Source organism: Rhea pennata, chromosome 10, assembly GCF_028389875.1.
Source record: "Rhea pennata isolate bPtePen1 chromosome 10, bPtePen1.pri, whole genome shotgun sequence".
Classification (NCBI taxonomy): Eukaryota; Metazoa; Chordata; class Aves; order Rheiformes; family Rheidae; genus Rhea; species Rhea pennata.
Window position 1 is genome coordinate 15448356 of NC_084672.1, and position 13605 is coordinate 15461960.

Here is a 13605-nt window from a genome sequence, read left to right on the forward strand (position 1 = left end):
CACTTTATTAGAGATACTGCTTTTAGTAGAAGGAAACAACATCTCCCCACTGTCCACTGGGGATAATCTGAAGTGTTCTTCCAATTTTGCTCAAGATACTTACATAAATTATACTTAGATAAACGATAGATTTCAGTAACTCGGAGTTCAGATTTAAGTCAGATTTCTCAATATGTCACTTCTTTCACTATAAATCTACAGGTACAGCCAGCCAACTAGTTTTCTTAGTTTAACATGGCTTCCCAATACAAATTTCTGTATTTCTGAATCAATGTTGAGATTTAAAAAAATAGCCCTAATGAAATCTTGACATCATTAATTACTTCAATATCATTAATATAGTTTTTGGAACTTACCACACATCTTTGTATTTCAAATGATTGTAAGACTGGAAATGATAGCAAGAATCCAGCAACCATGGGCTCCAGTGGCCTATCTCCTCAGTGGTATCACTGCCCTTCCTAGTGGAGAGATTTTTCTAAATCATTTTTAAAGACTACCTTAACTGAGGACTCCAAAGGCCTTTATTCTGTTAGGGGTTTGCAACAAGTCAGTGGAAACATTTACCGTTCTCTTACTAAATCTGATCCAAGCTAGGTAATCTTTGAAGGGCTTTGAGTCCTTACAGGAAGATTTTAAAACTTCATCTGTTGGTGATATAACCAACGCAACAGACTTTGAACTTAAGACTGCCTTCAAAAAAGATGAGTTTTGAGCCTACCTTTCAAGAAGGCAACTTTTCTTAAAAACAAAAGAGGTATTTCAAAATTCAATTTCTCTCACAAAATTACAGGGAATAAATGCACTCAGGACGAAATTCTAAGAAAAGGATAAAATCTGTAGGGAGGGAAGTCTCACAAATGGAAGAGCATTCCAGCTGTATCCACTCACCTGCATACGAGTTTAAACAGCCATTCAATTAACACCTACTAAAGCATACTAAAATCATAGAAGATGAAACACCCTTTGATCATAGCTGCACATCCTAAGGAAGGAGTGTGAGGCACCTTTGACTTCTGGTAGCTGAACATGAACTAACAGAACTAGAGGAGCTTCTCCATCCCCAACAATCACAGCTAAAGCAGCTACTTTACTGGTTTAAAAGAGTTTTCAAAAGATACTTGAGACAGAAGTGTGATGCTTCATCACCCAGAGTACAGGCTAAAGGAGAACAATTCAAAGAATGAGGAAACTGAAAAGATGAAAAACGTAGGGGCTATTGTAGAATTAAAAATGATTGATCAGCTTCTGCCATTTTGGTATCGGACAACAAGGCACTGTTTCCAATTGATGCTAATAACAAGTTCTATTAGTTCCTCTACCATAAACGAACAAGTCAAGCAGCTTTTTTTCCCCTCTAGATTAGAAAGAGAACACTAAGGAATTCTTTTGGTGGAAATCACATAGAAAGCATTGGTCTTCCTTCCCAAAATTTGAAGGAATTTGACTTTCTAATCATACCTCCTATGTTCTAGGGGACAGGAGTGATGTCTCAATGACTAACAGACAAAATACTTTGTTCTGATAAAGAATATACTGTAGCTCCTACTGTTGCCTTGAGAAGAACATCTGAGCATCTTAACAAATCATATTTAATTTGCCATATCAAGCACCGTTACTACTACCTTCCTTGAAACTTGCTTTTAAAATAAAGCATCATCATATTTAAATACCTGGGACAGGTAGCATCGCAATCAGTCAACAGGTACATGCTTTGGGGACAGAGTTGCCTATAAGCAAAAAATAAGCATCTTCCTTCTTAAATCTAATTTTCTAGACAGTTTGTACTTATGTTTATAGACATTTTCCCTCTCCAACAAAACAGCGGCTCCGTAAAAGGTACAATGGATTACTGAATCTATGTAGCTAGCACTAAAACAGGTTTTTCATAGCCAACACACCCTTTAGGCACAGAGGGATCCTGTAAAATAGCTATCAGAGCAAGACTGTGTTAAGAGTACAAACTAAAGACCACTCAATCTTACACAATATTCCCAGACTATCACAGAATAAAAAGGTGTATTACCTCTCCAGCAAGAGGGAATGTTTGACTGCTAAGTGGCCCCAGGATCCAACCGTCACAATCATATTGCACCACCCTTACTCATTTACAGGAGAATATAGACAGAGAGATAAGCAGCAGACATCTTCACACAGAAGGTGACAGCATGGTCAGAGAAGGAGTTATGATCTCTCTGAGAAAACAGATACACAATCTATCCTAACTGATGACCTCCTGTTCAAAGGCTGACCTTCCAGGTCAGCATCCACTGCCCTCTTGCTGGATTTTCAAACAAATGCACACATGCTCTTTTATGCTATTCCTCATATTTAGAAGAAGCTTCTCACACACATACTGAGCTATTTGCATTCTTAGTATTATTATGTTTGTAGTAAAAATGAGAATTCAGTGCACAGCTTTCAAAAATCACTGAAGGAGTTGACCATATTATTTGGGAAGCAACATAAAGGAATGACTTTTTACAAGTTAAAGCGAGTTATAAGTTAAGCTGTAGTAATATTGCTTCAGAGAATCACAAAGTGCATTAATGTCAGATAAGTAACTAAGTCAGATGCACCTTTGATTTTTTTTTAAACTTTAAAAAATTGTTATTTTAATCTTTTAAATGTTTAATTAAAATTAAACATTTTAATCTATGTTGCATTCAGATGAACTTATTTTCACTCAAGTCTAACAAATAGCAGTATCAATGCAAAAGGACCTACCAAACGGTTTTCATCAAACACTTCGAAAAGTAGTCTGTGTTTCTGAGGATTAACCTAGGAAAAAAAAAGATGTTAATTATCAGTGAAAAATATATGGTAAATCCCAGCATTTGTCTTATTTATATGGGGGAGTACACATAAGACTAATAAAAACGCAAAATTAAAAACGACCATTTCTCATAGAACTTGCTAAGTGAACTCAGGAATATAACTGACAATATAACCTTACTTTTACAAAAATAATCCATCAAATCCATATTCTGCAAGATGAGCATTTTCAATTGCCTATTGGTATACACTCCTGTCTCCATGTTTCTCACAGGCAGTATTTGTCCCAACAAAGTTTAAAAGCTGTCTCAGATATTAGATGTATATATGTTTACATGCTATATGCCACATGTTTAAAGCAATAAACAGCCAAAATTTCAAAGTGGTAAGAAAAGAGAAGAAAAAGCATGCTAGTCCTCAAAGAGGCATAGCTACTACACATTTTCTTTAATTTTTTTCTTGACTATAGTAATAAGTGTTCCTGCTTAGGAGTTATTTTAATTACAGAATAAAAGACTGCTCTCCTATACTGAATATAAGAACAGCTTTACAGTGGTCAAGAATTGCTGCTCACAGAGAGCAGGTTACATGAAAATTTACAATACGTAGTAGAGGATGTCTGATATTTGATAAAGAATCTCTTTTTCCTTTGAATGCTTAAACAAACCCTTGCTGACAAAGATAAAATACTTGATCTATTTTGACTCTAAGTAGAAATGAGCTATCCTTTATTTAACATATGAAGATAACTTAAGTTTCCAAATTGCATAAAACAGACTTCTATAATTAAAGTAACTGAATGATCTTGGCATCTAGATTATAAATCTGATTTTTGAGCAATTGCACCTCAGAGTGTATGCAAGCGTATCCTTTTAACTAGGATCATAGAACATGGTAGGGGTCCAAAAGGATCTTGGTAACTGTTCTTAGAGCAATAAAGCATCATAGCATGAAACTGGAATTCTTTAAATCAGTAATCCAATAATCCAGAAAAATGAAACAAAACGAAGATTAGTGCTTCCATCCAAGACAGAAAAAAGCATTCCAGTGAAGAGTGTATCTCTTAAGAGAGTTCTTTTCTAATTACACCATCAACACGGGTCTTGAAAAAACAAGTGTTGTTATAAAGAAGGAAAAAAGACTGTGCATCTTACTGATAGAATGGGGAGAATATAGATTGTTCTATTCAAGATAGATGTCTTTGAATTGCATCATACCACTATTAGAGAATCTAAGCTACACTGAATTAAACACACAACATATCATATTAATGGACCAAATATTGCTTAGTGAAAAAATCTCATAAAAAATTAAGTGAGACAATATAAATAAACTGGACTGATAGTAGAATGGATCTCTTGATGAATGATCATGTGATGTGGTTCAGCATTTTAATCAAAGTATAAAATGTAAAAACATTTCTTTTAAATTTTCCAAATGGAAGACTAGCAAATTACAAGTTGATTTTCTGTATAAGATTTAAATCCAGTGTTTTAACTCAATCTACCAAACTACAGCTTAATATGGCCAAGTTCAACACAATACGGATGAGAATAAAGAACAAATGTCAGCTACATAGAAGAGACAACTAAAATTGGTGATTCAGTAAAGCAATGAAAAAAACACCACAGATAAATGTTTCAATAAAAGTCTTAGTATAATGCTGTAGCAAAGAACTAAAACAATTCTCAGCGAAAAAGGGAACATAAAAAAAAAAGGGGGGGGGGGGGAATGATCTTTTTTCTTCCTTACGCAATACTAACAAAAAGAAAGCAGATGCTACCCCTAAGCATCAAGAAAGAGAAAGTAATATTAGGGGGAGTTCAAAAGAGAGCAACTAAAGTGAAAAAAGAGGATCAAAACAATCTCAAGGGTTAACTTAAAGAGTTTAATCTGTTTAGGTAATCAAATGGAAAAAACTAACTACACTAATCACTTTCTACAGGTATTCATACACGTAAAGATATCAGATATTACAGCTTTTTAATGCTGCAGAAAACAGCATAAAAAAAAATCAGTGACTGGTTGCTGATGTTACACATCAGCTTGTACAAATTCAGTTATGAAATAAATTTCAAGATACAAGAGAAATTCACCATCACTTTGAGTCTCAGAACTTAGCTTTGTTAAACGTGCTCAGATTCTGAGAGAGAAGCCAGAGCCTGCGTGTAGGCTGGGTTACACTGCACGAGCATTCACCTTGTACAGAGGGTCCTCAAGTCCCTGCAATTCTGAACACCACAGTCCACATCCAGCCAACATGCTCACTGGCTGTCAGAGCCAGACCAGAATTAAATAGCAAATCTACATCTTGCTCCTAAACAATGGTAGGTTGAGTGTAATACCACATTCACTCTGCAACACACCTGTATCAAAATGGATGAAACAAAATTGGTGCTATCCCAAAACTGTTTGATTATTCTCTGAATGCTCAAAAACATCAGCAAGGATTAAGAAGATGGTAAGATTTTTTTTTGTGCTAGAATTTTAAGTTTTAACACTCACAAATGTATTTCCATGGAAAGTAATGTGTAAGCATTTGAACATTAATTATAAAGACTGCATTGCTGATTTTAACCTCAAGGAAGTGAGGAAGTATTTTTTCTAATATGTTAATATTCAACATATATAGTAATATTTTAAAATATATACTTACTCTAAATAAGAGTTCTTCATTCCACTTTGGATTTAAGGACTATATAAGGGGGCAAAAAAAGACAGCACTGGTTACACTGACAGTTCAGTACTGGTACTACTTCACATTTTACATCTATTTCCTCCTGTGTAATAATCCACTTAAACAGCATAAAGCTCCTGTCATTTTTATCTTCAAAAGCAAAATTAAGCTTTTGTACTTTTTAATACAGTGCTGAAAGATGACAATTTATGCAAGTACTACCAGATTTTGGCTAATGCCATGGATGTAGAAAAAGCTTAATAATACAATCCAAAACAGTTAACTTACGGTACGTCTTCAGTAATAGCCATTGCTTTCTCCCGAGTTCAGGTGCCCTCGCTACCAACACTGCTTACCTGCAAGCACCATTAATCCTGAAATTATGAGCTCTCTTCGCAAAGGCCAAATCTCAACCATGTAATCTAGCCAGACTATACATAGGTGGACTAAACACAGCATCACCTTTTCCACCAAATATTTCTCACAAGTTGGGTTATTAAAAAAAAAAAGTTGATGCTTTGAGCCCTCATTACAGTGAAACTAACAGTCATCAACACGAACAAAAAGAGCATGGGTCATCTCACAATATAAGCCACAGACACTATCCAAGATCAACCATTTGGAAGAGTGTTTTCCCTCTCATGTACCTAGTTTTCTTAGTTGACACTTAGCTGAAACTATCAGTACTAACAACGGCTTTTCCCTGAAGGTATTCTATGGAAAATAGCAGTACCAAGTTCAAATGAAGTAAGCAATTTGATGGTGAAGAGAGATAACAATCTCCTTCTGTGTAAATTCACATCATTAAAGATCTAAGATGGTCAGAACAATCCAGTATTTCCATGACTGGTTTAGGTCTGAATCAGTACTCACCTCACCCTCCTTAATGTTTCTCTACCTTTCACTAATAAATTATTGAAAGGAAGATACTAAAGCAATGCCATAAACAGAGGATCAAGTTAAATCGTGAAATGTTTTCCACGTCCTTTCACTCAAGAGGTACATTAGGCATGTTTTTCACAACCCGCAATGAACAAAAATAAAAAGGCTAACCTTTCTAATAGTTTTCGTTTGAATGCTGGTAAGAACTCCATTCACAGGATCGTATACCGTCACTTTCACATACGGGTCACTAGCAAAAAAGATAGGAAGTTGTTAGATATCCTTTTTGTTAGCATTATTAGCAGCTGAGTTTGAGAATGCTTAAATTAATAGAAACCATGAAATTTGGAGTTCCAAGTACTTTTTGAACATCTTAAGTGCTTATACCTAAGAAATATTTTCTAAATAGTTTGAGGTAACAACTAACCTAATTATTGTTATTAGGTATGTCCATACTAGTTACGCCATTTTATATTCTGTATATCGCTGCAAACCTAATGCCTTTCTATAAGACATACATGACAATTTTCATCTGTGAATGAAAAAGCTTGAAGAATTAAGGCTTTGGTTTTTAATTAAAAAAAAATTTAAATATCTGAAATTTGAAGTACTCCTAAATCATACATACAATATTTTTTATTTAAATGTGTATCAGTTTCACAGAGTTTAATTGAGTTTTCCTAATGAAGGTGTCTAATAAGGTTGCTTTAAACAGCCCACTGCCTCTATTTTTTCCTTCCTGTGCTACAAGAAGCAACAGATTATATGAATCTACTTTTCACAAGTAGATACAAGCCATTCAATTGATCACAAAAGCTAGGAACACAAGTGATTACAGCCCTTAACCATATAGCAAAGGAGCATACAGTTATTGCATATTTAAGTTATGAGAAAAATTGTCCTATTTTTCTTAAAAGTAAAAAGTTCATATGTGAAAAACAAAATTGAAAAATCTCCCAGCTAAGGGAAAATACAAATATCACATGAGAATTTTTCTCATGCTAAACTGATGTCACATATAACAATAATATTGCTAGTGCTAAAATAACAGCATTCCTGTACATGTGCCAGAACAGCTGACAGTAGCACTAGTACTATATCCATTAGTACTTCTAAACCCTCTGTATATGGGCCAGGAGAAAAGGGAATTTTACTACAAGCTGCACGTTGCCACTTGCCAATTCGACAAGATCCTGCAAAGCATTTCAATTACAAAGTCTGAGCTTTATTGCGGTTAACGTTTTAAACCACTTTGACTGTTTTTTCCTTTATAGATTGTTAACTTCTATATTTGTGCGTATCAAGAGCCTGCAGCCACTGGCGCGGTTTACCATATCTGTAGAAGTGGTGGATGCTGTTCCTCTGCATATAAATTGAGTTGAAACAGTCTTATTTCTATCAGTGTTTAGTGTCGTGTTCATTTCAAATCTTTAAAACACAGTTTACAGGCATTTACAGCTAGTTCTTCTGAACTATTGTTATTTAGCTGAAGCTCTGCTGAAGTAAAATATTGTACGTTATATATACACATATATACACTCACACACCACACACTCACACACCACACTATCAATGGCAGAAATATTTCACCATACAGAATTAAACCTTCCCACACATCGTTTTGCCAATGCATGAGGTATCTGTCCAAGTGAGTCTTGGGCAAGAAAACAGATGTCTTCATGTTTACATAGTTTCTAATCACTTTATAAAGTTACCAGTTAAAATTACTCGATTTTTTTGAAAGAGGCATAGCCGGATTTACTCAGATCACTGTCCACTGTACACAAAAAAACAGCTGTGGAAAGAAAATGAAGCATCAGCTATCTCTTAATATATTAACCACTTATATTCTTACCTGGCTCCTAAGATATCCTTCTTGGCTAGACCAATTCCAGCTATAATCTTCACCCTGACAATTCGTGTATTATCCTAAAAAACACAAAATAATGCATTCAAGAGACATTCAATCCAAACTTCAAAATAATTTTTAATTTACAAAGCTAAAAGCAATTATTGGCATAATTTCCAATTTGCACAGAAAGCAATGGACAACCTGATGCAGCTATTTTCTGTGTTGGAAATGGGTCTAAATTTCAACATCAAATTTATTCTACTTTTGCCCCTTTTAAAGTTCTATCACCAGTGTATCCACCTTCAATGATAAATAAAGAACTCAATAAATCAGAAATGTCAATACAGTAGCTTGTTCTGTTTTTAAAAAATCAGCATTTGATTTTGTTTCTCAGTATTCTAAGGGAGTGGGATTTTGAGTTAAGGTGCTTAATGCTTCATGATAGGCTAGTTAAGCTAGTAGTATACAACTGTTCCCACCAGTCTTGTTTCTCAAAAGCCCCTCAGTAGCAAGATGAAAATCAGATGAACTGTGCTGGCTGTAGCAGTCATCGTTTTCCCTGAGTGGCTTGGAATACCCTCTTAGTATGTGCATATGCAACATGATATTTAGCCCATGCACAAAGATCTTTTCCTAGGAAAAACAGTTAAGTAAAAGCAAGCTGCTACTGCCAGCGCCAGAACAATTCTTGTGGCATAGGGACTTCAGCAGCTCCCAACTGCTCCTGCGGGAGAGCATCTGGGAGCAGTTTTTATGAGCAGTTCTTATGTTTCTCAGCAGGCAATTCTTAGCTGTCTTCCCTACAGTGTAGGCAAGTTCCTTTGCGGGAACATGTTCTGTACAGTGCAACAACTTCTAGTGCATATGGGCACAGTCTGAAAAAAGGGACAGGTTGCCACAAACATCTTGTAAGCCATTCAAGTGTGTTGCCTTTTACACAAGGCAAAAGTGTCTGAGCAGAGTAAGTTTAGGTCTAACAGTATCTCAGCACTTTTAACACCGTGGTAAATATCCTATGACTACATGAAAACATTATCAAATTTGCCAGAACAGATTAACACATACATATATAGTATATGTAGAGAATTCTCAAAGAAAATAAGAACAGAGAACTCTTATACTTATTTTTATATTTATTTTTTAAGAGAGTCCAGGTGCCCATAAGAAATCTGTGCTTTAGAGGTGAAGTGTCAAAAGGCATGTGACTTAAAAAGAGAAAAAAAAGAAAGAAAGAGAAAAAAGAAAAAAGAAAGTTCAAACAATCTTTCAATTATGATGCCATAATTTGAATGATATATATATAGGAATGACAAGTTACACTAGTGATCACAATCCTCCTACTTAACATCCGTGCCCTAAAAAAATTTGCTAGTATAGATTTATAGAAGGTTTTCTTTTGGTAAACTGGATTTCAGTTTCATTAAATTCTAGGTGTTTCATAGCTGAGAAGCAAGCAGTAGATTGTTAGTCAAAAGACAAAAATAGCACATTCAAAATGAAGTTGGTGTATTTTGATACCCCATGTCTTAGATCACTAAGAAACACACTACATTAAATTTAGCTGTATTGACTGGGAAAAAAAAAAAAAAAAAAAAAAAGAATCCAATAAATGACTCCTTACTATGCTTACTATGACAGATTTTGGTTCACCAGTTAGTTCTACCACTATAAAAGGTAAAACTGAACAAGAAACTGTGGTTATTTCATTCAACAGGTCATAGGCATTGCCCATGCTATTTGAGCAATCGATCAGGAAACTTAAGAAACAAAACAGAAACCTAATAACAGAAGTCTGCACTCTTTAAAAAAAACTATCTAGGACAATTTAAAGCAAATGTTAAAGAAAATAATCCTTCCACAGTTTAAAAAGTAAAGTAACCCACGTTCTAGAAACTGTTACCAAAACATTATGAACTGTTTGTTCTTATGCAGAATAAAGTAAGTTTAAAGTTGGTATGTTAAGATTTACAGAGAAAAGCCACATTCCAAAGATGATTCAGAATTCAGAGCATCTTAAACTAAAGAAAATTTTCCAAGTTGCTTTAGGGAGCACAAGTGCTTTCAATTTTCCTGAACACTTTACCAGACCACCACTCTATATTACTCAGTGAAGAAAAGCCTCTTAAGAGTACAATCTTCAGAGCTTTTTCAAAAATAAAGACCTATTCTTTTAACTTTTCTTGTTTTGAAAGGCTAGTCTGAAGTCAAAATACATGAACTGTGAAATGATATTTACACATTTCCAAATTAAACACCACATGATGAAATGACAAGATTTGCAACTTTTGATCCAACGAGCACATTAAGATGTAACTTATTGTAAAAGCCATCTCTTCTGCACTACACAAAGAATTCTGCATTAGTGACTTCAGCAGAGTTCATCTAAGAGCCAGGAAGAACTGAGTAGATCCAATAGTGTTACATGGTTCATCCGATCAGGTACCAAATTCAAAAGGGAATAAAGCCCAACAGCTGTGACTAGGTCAAGAGGAGGAAGAGGAGGAGAATGAACACCGTTTCTTTGGAAAGCAGAAAGCTTTGCAGATGAAAGACTGTCTGCAGGCAAGTAGAGGCTTTCCTGGAAAGCTGTTCTGATCTAGGGGCTTAAGAGTTAAACAGAAACCAAGAGCAAGTGGTGAAGCAGCAGATGTTGTCCCTGGGGCCTTCCTGAATTCCACATATGATTGAAAGTGCCTTCAAAAGCAGACATGTAGGAAGCACTCTGAGCAAGTATGCTTTATATTACCTCTCCTTCATAAGCACGTGGCTGCATTTCTAACATAAGCTGACAGACTACTGAGTGCTGATCACAAGGCAGGAATGACAACATAAAGGTGAAAAACCACTAAATTAAGAAAAATAAACAAGCTCTCTCACATACTCTGTATAATTAGAGGAGATTTCCAGTGCATTAAGATGAACATCTATGGTGTTCATTTACATGACAAAACAGTCAGTTGGCCTAGATAATTCCAGCCACAGCTCAAGTCTGTCTTCTACTGTTACTTCACAGAAAACTGTCTCCTAAGGAAATCTAATAGTTTGGAAGATAAAGACCTATCTACAAACCTGCCGCAGCACTGACCACTAGTAGGTGTCCCAGTCCTTCGAAATTCCTAGTCGTGCTCAGGCTTACAGGCACGTAACATCAGCAATACGCTTTACGATAGCAACAGAACCCATCAGGTTTAAGGAAAATCAGTACAAAACTATGTTGGCATCAAACCAAGAAACTCCATTTGTTAACATTTTTATAAACGCTGCAAATATCTTTTAAAAAAAATCCACCTTTCCCTCACATTCCAAAATAGTTTCAGATTTCTTTCCTGACAATTTCATGGATTCAGCAATATCCAACATCAACGAATTTCAGAGACTACTTAAGCTAGAAATTGTCACCTGTGTTCTTCTCTGTTCTCACTATTTCCATATTTCACTCAGTATACAGTTATCCTTTCAAAAAGTCCCCAATCACAGCCACTGTGACCCAGCTAACAGAATCCAGCCCATGAAAATCCCACTGTCCTTTTCTCAAAAAGGAAAGCAAGAAGATATCATTCTAAGTATATGGTACTAAGGTATGATATACCGTCCGAGAAGACAAATATCTTTTCTTGCAACTGCATCTAGCTGCTTAGGCCACAAGCTTTTATCATCCTTAGTCAAGCATGATGGAAGAGAATTGGAGAGCCACTTCCAAACACACAAATCACTCAGAACCAGACTTGCCAGAGCATCACCACAGTCCACATGGAGGTGGGAGGGGGGAAATCTCACAAACAGGGGCCATACCCTACAAATGCTGGTGTTGGACAATCCCTATGTAACCATTCAGTTTGTTTTCTTTAGTCACAATACATCTTTGAATAAATCTAAATGGTATTTTGTAAGAAGACAGAGTTTCTTTGTATATGATCTCAGAAAACTACCAGCCACAAACCTGCGGCTGGCATGCTGTAAGGCATTGCTGAAACACAGAATATGTTTGTTTGGGGCCAATGCCAAGCTAACGCAGCTACATGATTTTAGTTAACCCAGCAGAACAACAAAGCAAGCCGACATCTGCTTATGAATTGCCAACCGCCATGTAGAAATATTCTTCTAGATTAACAGTTTTAAAACCATTAAACTGTTCATAATAGTTTTTCCCCACAGATCTCCTCAAAATAGAGCAACACCAGAACTGAGGGCTTACCATCAATATATTTTGAATACTTTTTAAAATCTACATCCTTTTTCAGTTTACCAATCCTCCCCTCAAAAAAATTCCACCTTCCTATCTTTTCCTGTTTATGTTTTCTTAAGCTGATAGGCAGTATTGAACTGTCTCCTTCCTTTTCCAAGTTATAAACATTGGAATCTTGAGGAAAACTTCAATCTAACATGCAAGTGCAATACTTAATCACCAAAGATTGTACATCACTCAGCAGAACATACTACTTCCACTTTCTGACACTTCCATCTCTTAAGGTTACCGATTCTCTAGTCACTGTGCTGAGCAAGGGAGGTCACGAGAAATTCATACAATTTAATACAAATGCATTACACTGGAACGAGCCATCAGTCATCTACCCTGAACCTCCTGAACAGGACCCAGACGCTTGCTGACAGCATACAGGTCTGTGGTGTGACCCCATGGCCTTTTCTCCCCACTCACCGAGAAACAGCAAAACTGCTAAGTAACTGCTGCTATGGCTCACAATACCTGGCCCAAATAAACTGATCTCAGTAAGCAATTATCACCTAGAGTTCCAGGAGGGCTTGAATCTAATTTTATGCAGATGAAGATTATGCTATACAAGCTCAGTATCAGCCTAGAGACAAAGTATTAGAGGTTTGACTCTGGCTATGTCTGTATCAGGTGCAGAGTTTGTGAGGGAAACACAGGAAGACCTTTTCAACTCTCTGGACCTATCTGCAGTCTTCTGCTTCCTTCTATGGATAACAGCTGCACAAGTTTTATTTAAAAAGTAAAAAAAAAAAAAAAAAAAAGATGATTTCAATTAAATCGGCAATTGTAAAGACTATAAAGAGCGAAGAATAGAAGACCTAACACAAGGCGTCCATTCTCTTCCACCTTTGCCAGACCACACAAGCAGAAACTACAGAGACTAAGGAACTCTTCAGTCTTTTGCTCACAGGATTACAGAGAAAGAAGGCGGCTCTTTGCCTACAGTAAGTCTAAGATCCCTACAATCCGGAGCAACAATGCACAAAGCCAGCTAAAGACTGAAGTGCCAGAACAGCTTTGCTTTCAGAAGCTAACCACTCAAATGTAGTCATTCCCAGAACCAGATTCTCTCACAGAGCTCTAATGTAATCAGCCGCAATCAAGCAGATTCAGCTGAGGAGCGTAAATTGTGCGGGAGGAAGCACTGGACCGCTTTTGCTGATTTTGGTTGTGTCACCTCACATTAAT

At 36.1% G+C, this 13605-nt stretch overlaps 1 protein-coding gene across 1 annotated transcript in view; it reads right to left on the reverse strand.

Annotated features, from left to right (window-relative positions):
- The window catches only part of NEDD4 (NEDD4 E3 ubiquitin protein ligase), a 68877-nt gene that overhangs the window by 45630 nt on the left and 9642 nt on the right, over positions 1-13605 (reverse strand). The window contains exons 2-5 of the mRNA XM_062583386.1: positions 8190-8263; positions 6506-6584; positions 5432-5470; positions 2728-2781 (exon numbers count right to left, since the gene is read on the reverse strand). Of these exons, the coding sequence (XP_062439370.1) occupies positions 2728-2781; positions 5432-5470; positions 6506-6584; positions 8190-8263 (246 nt within the window). The remainder of the gene's footprint in view (positions 1-2727; positions 2782-5431; positions 5471-6505; positions 6585-8189; positions 8264-13605) is intronic.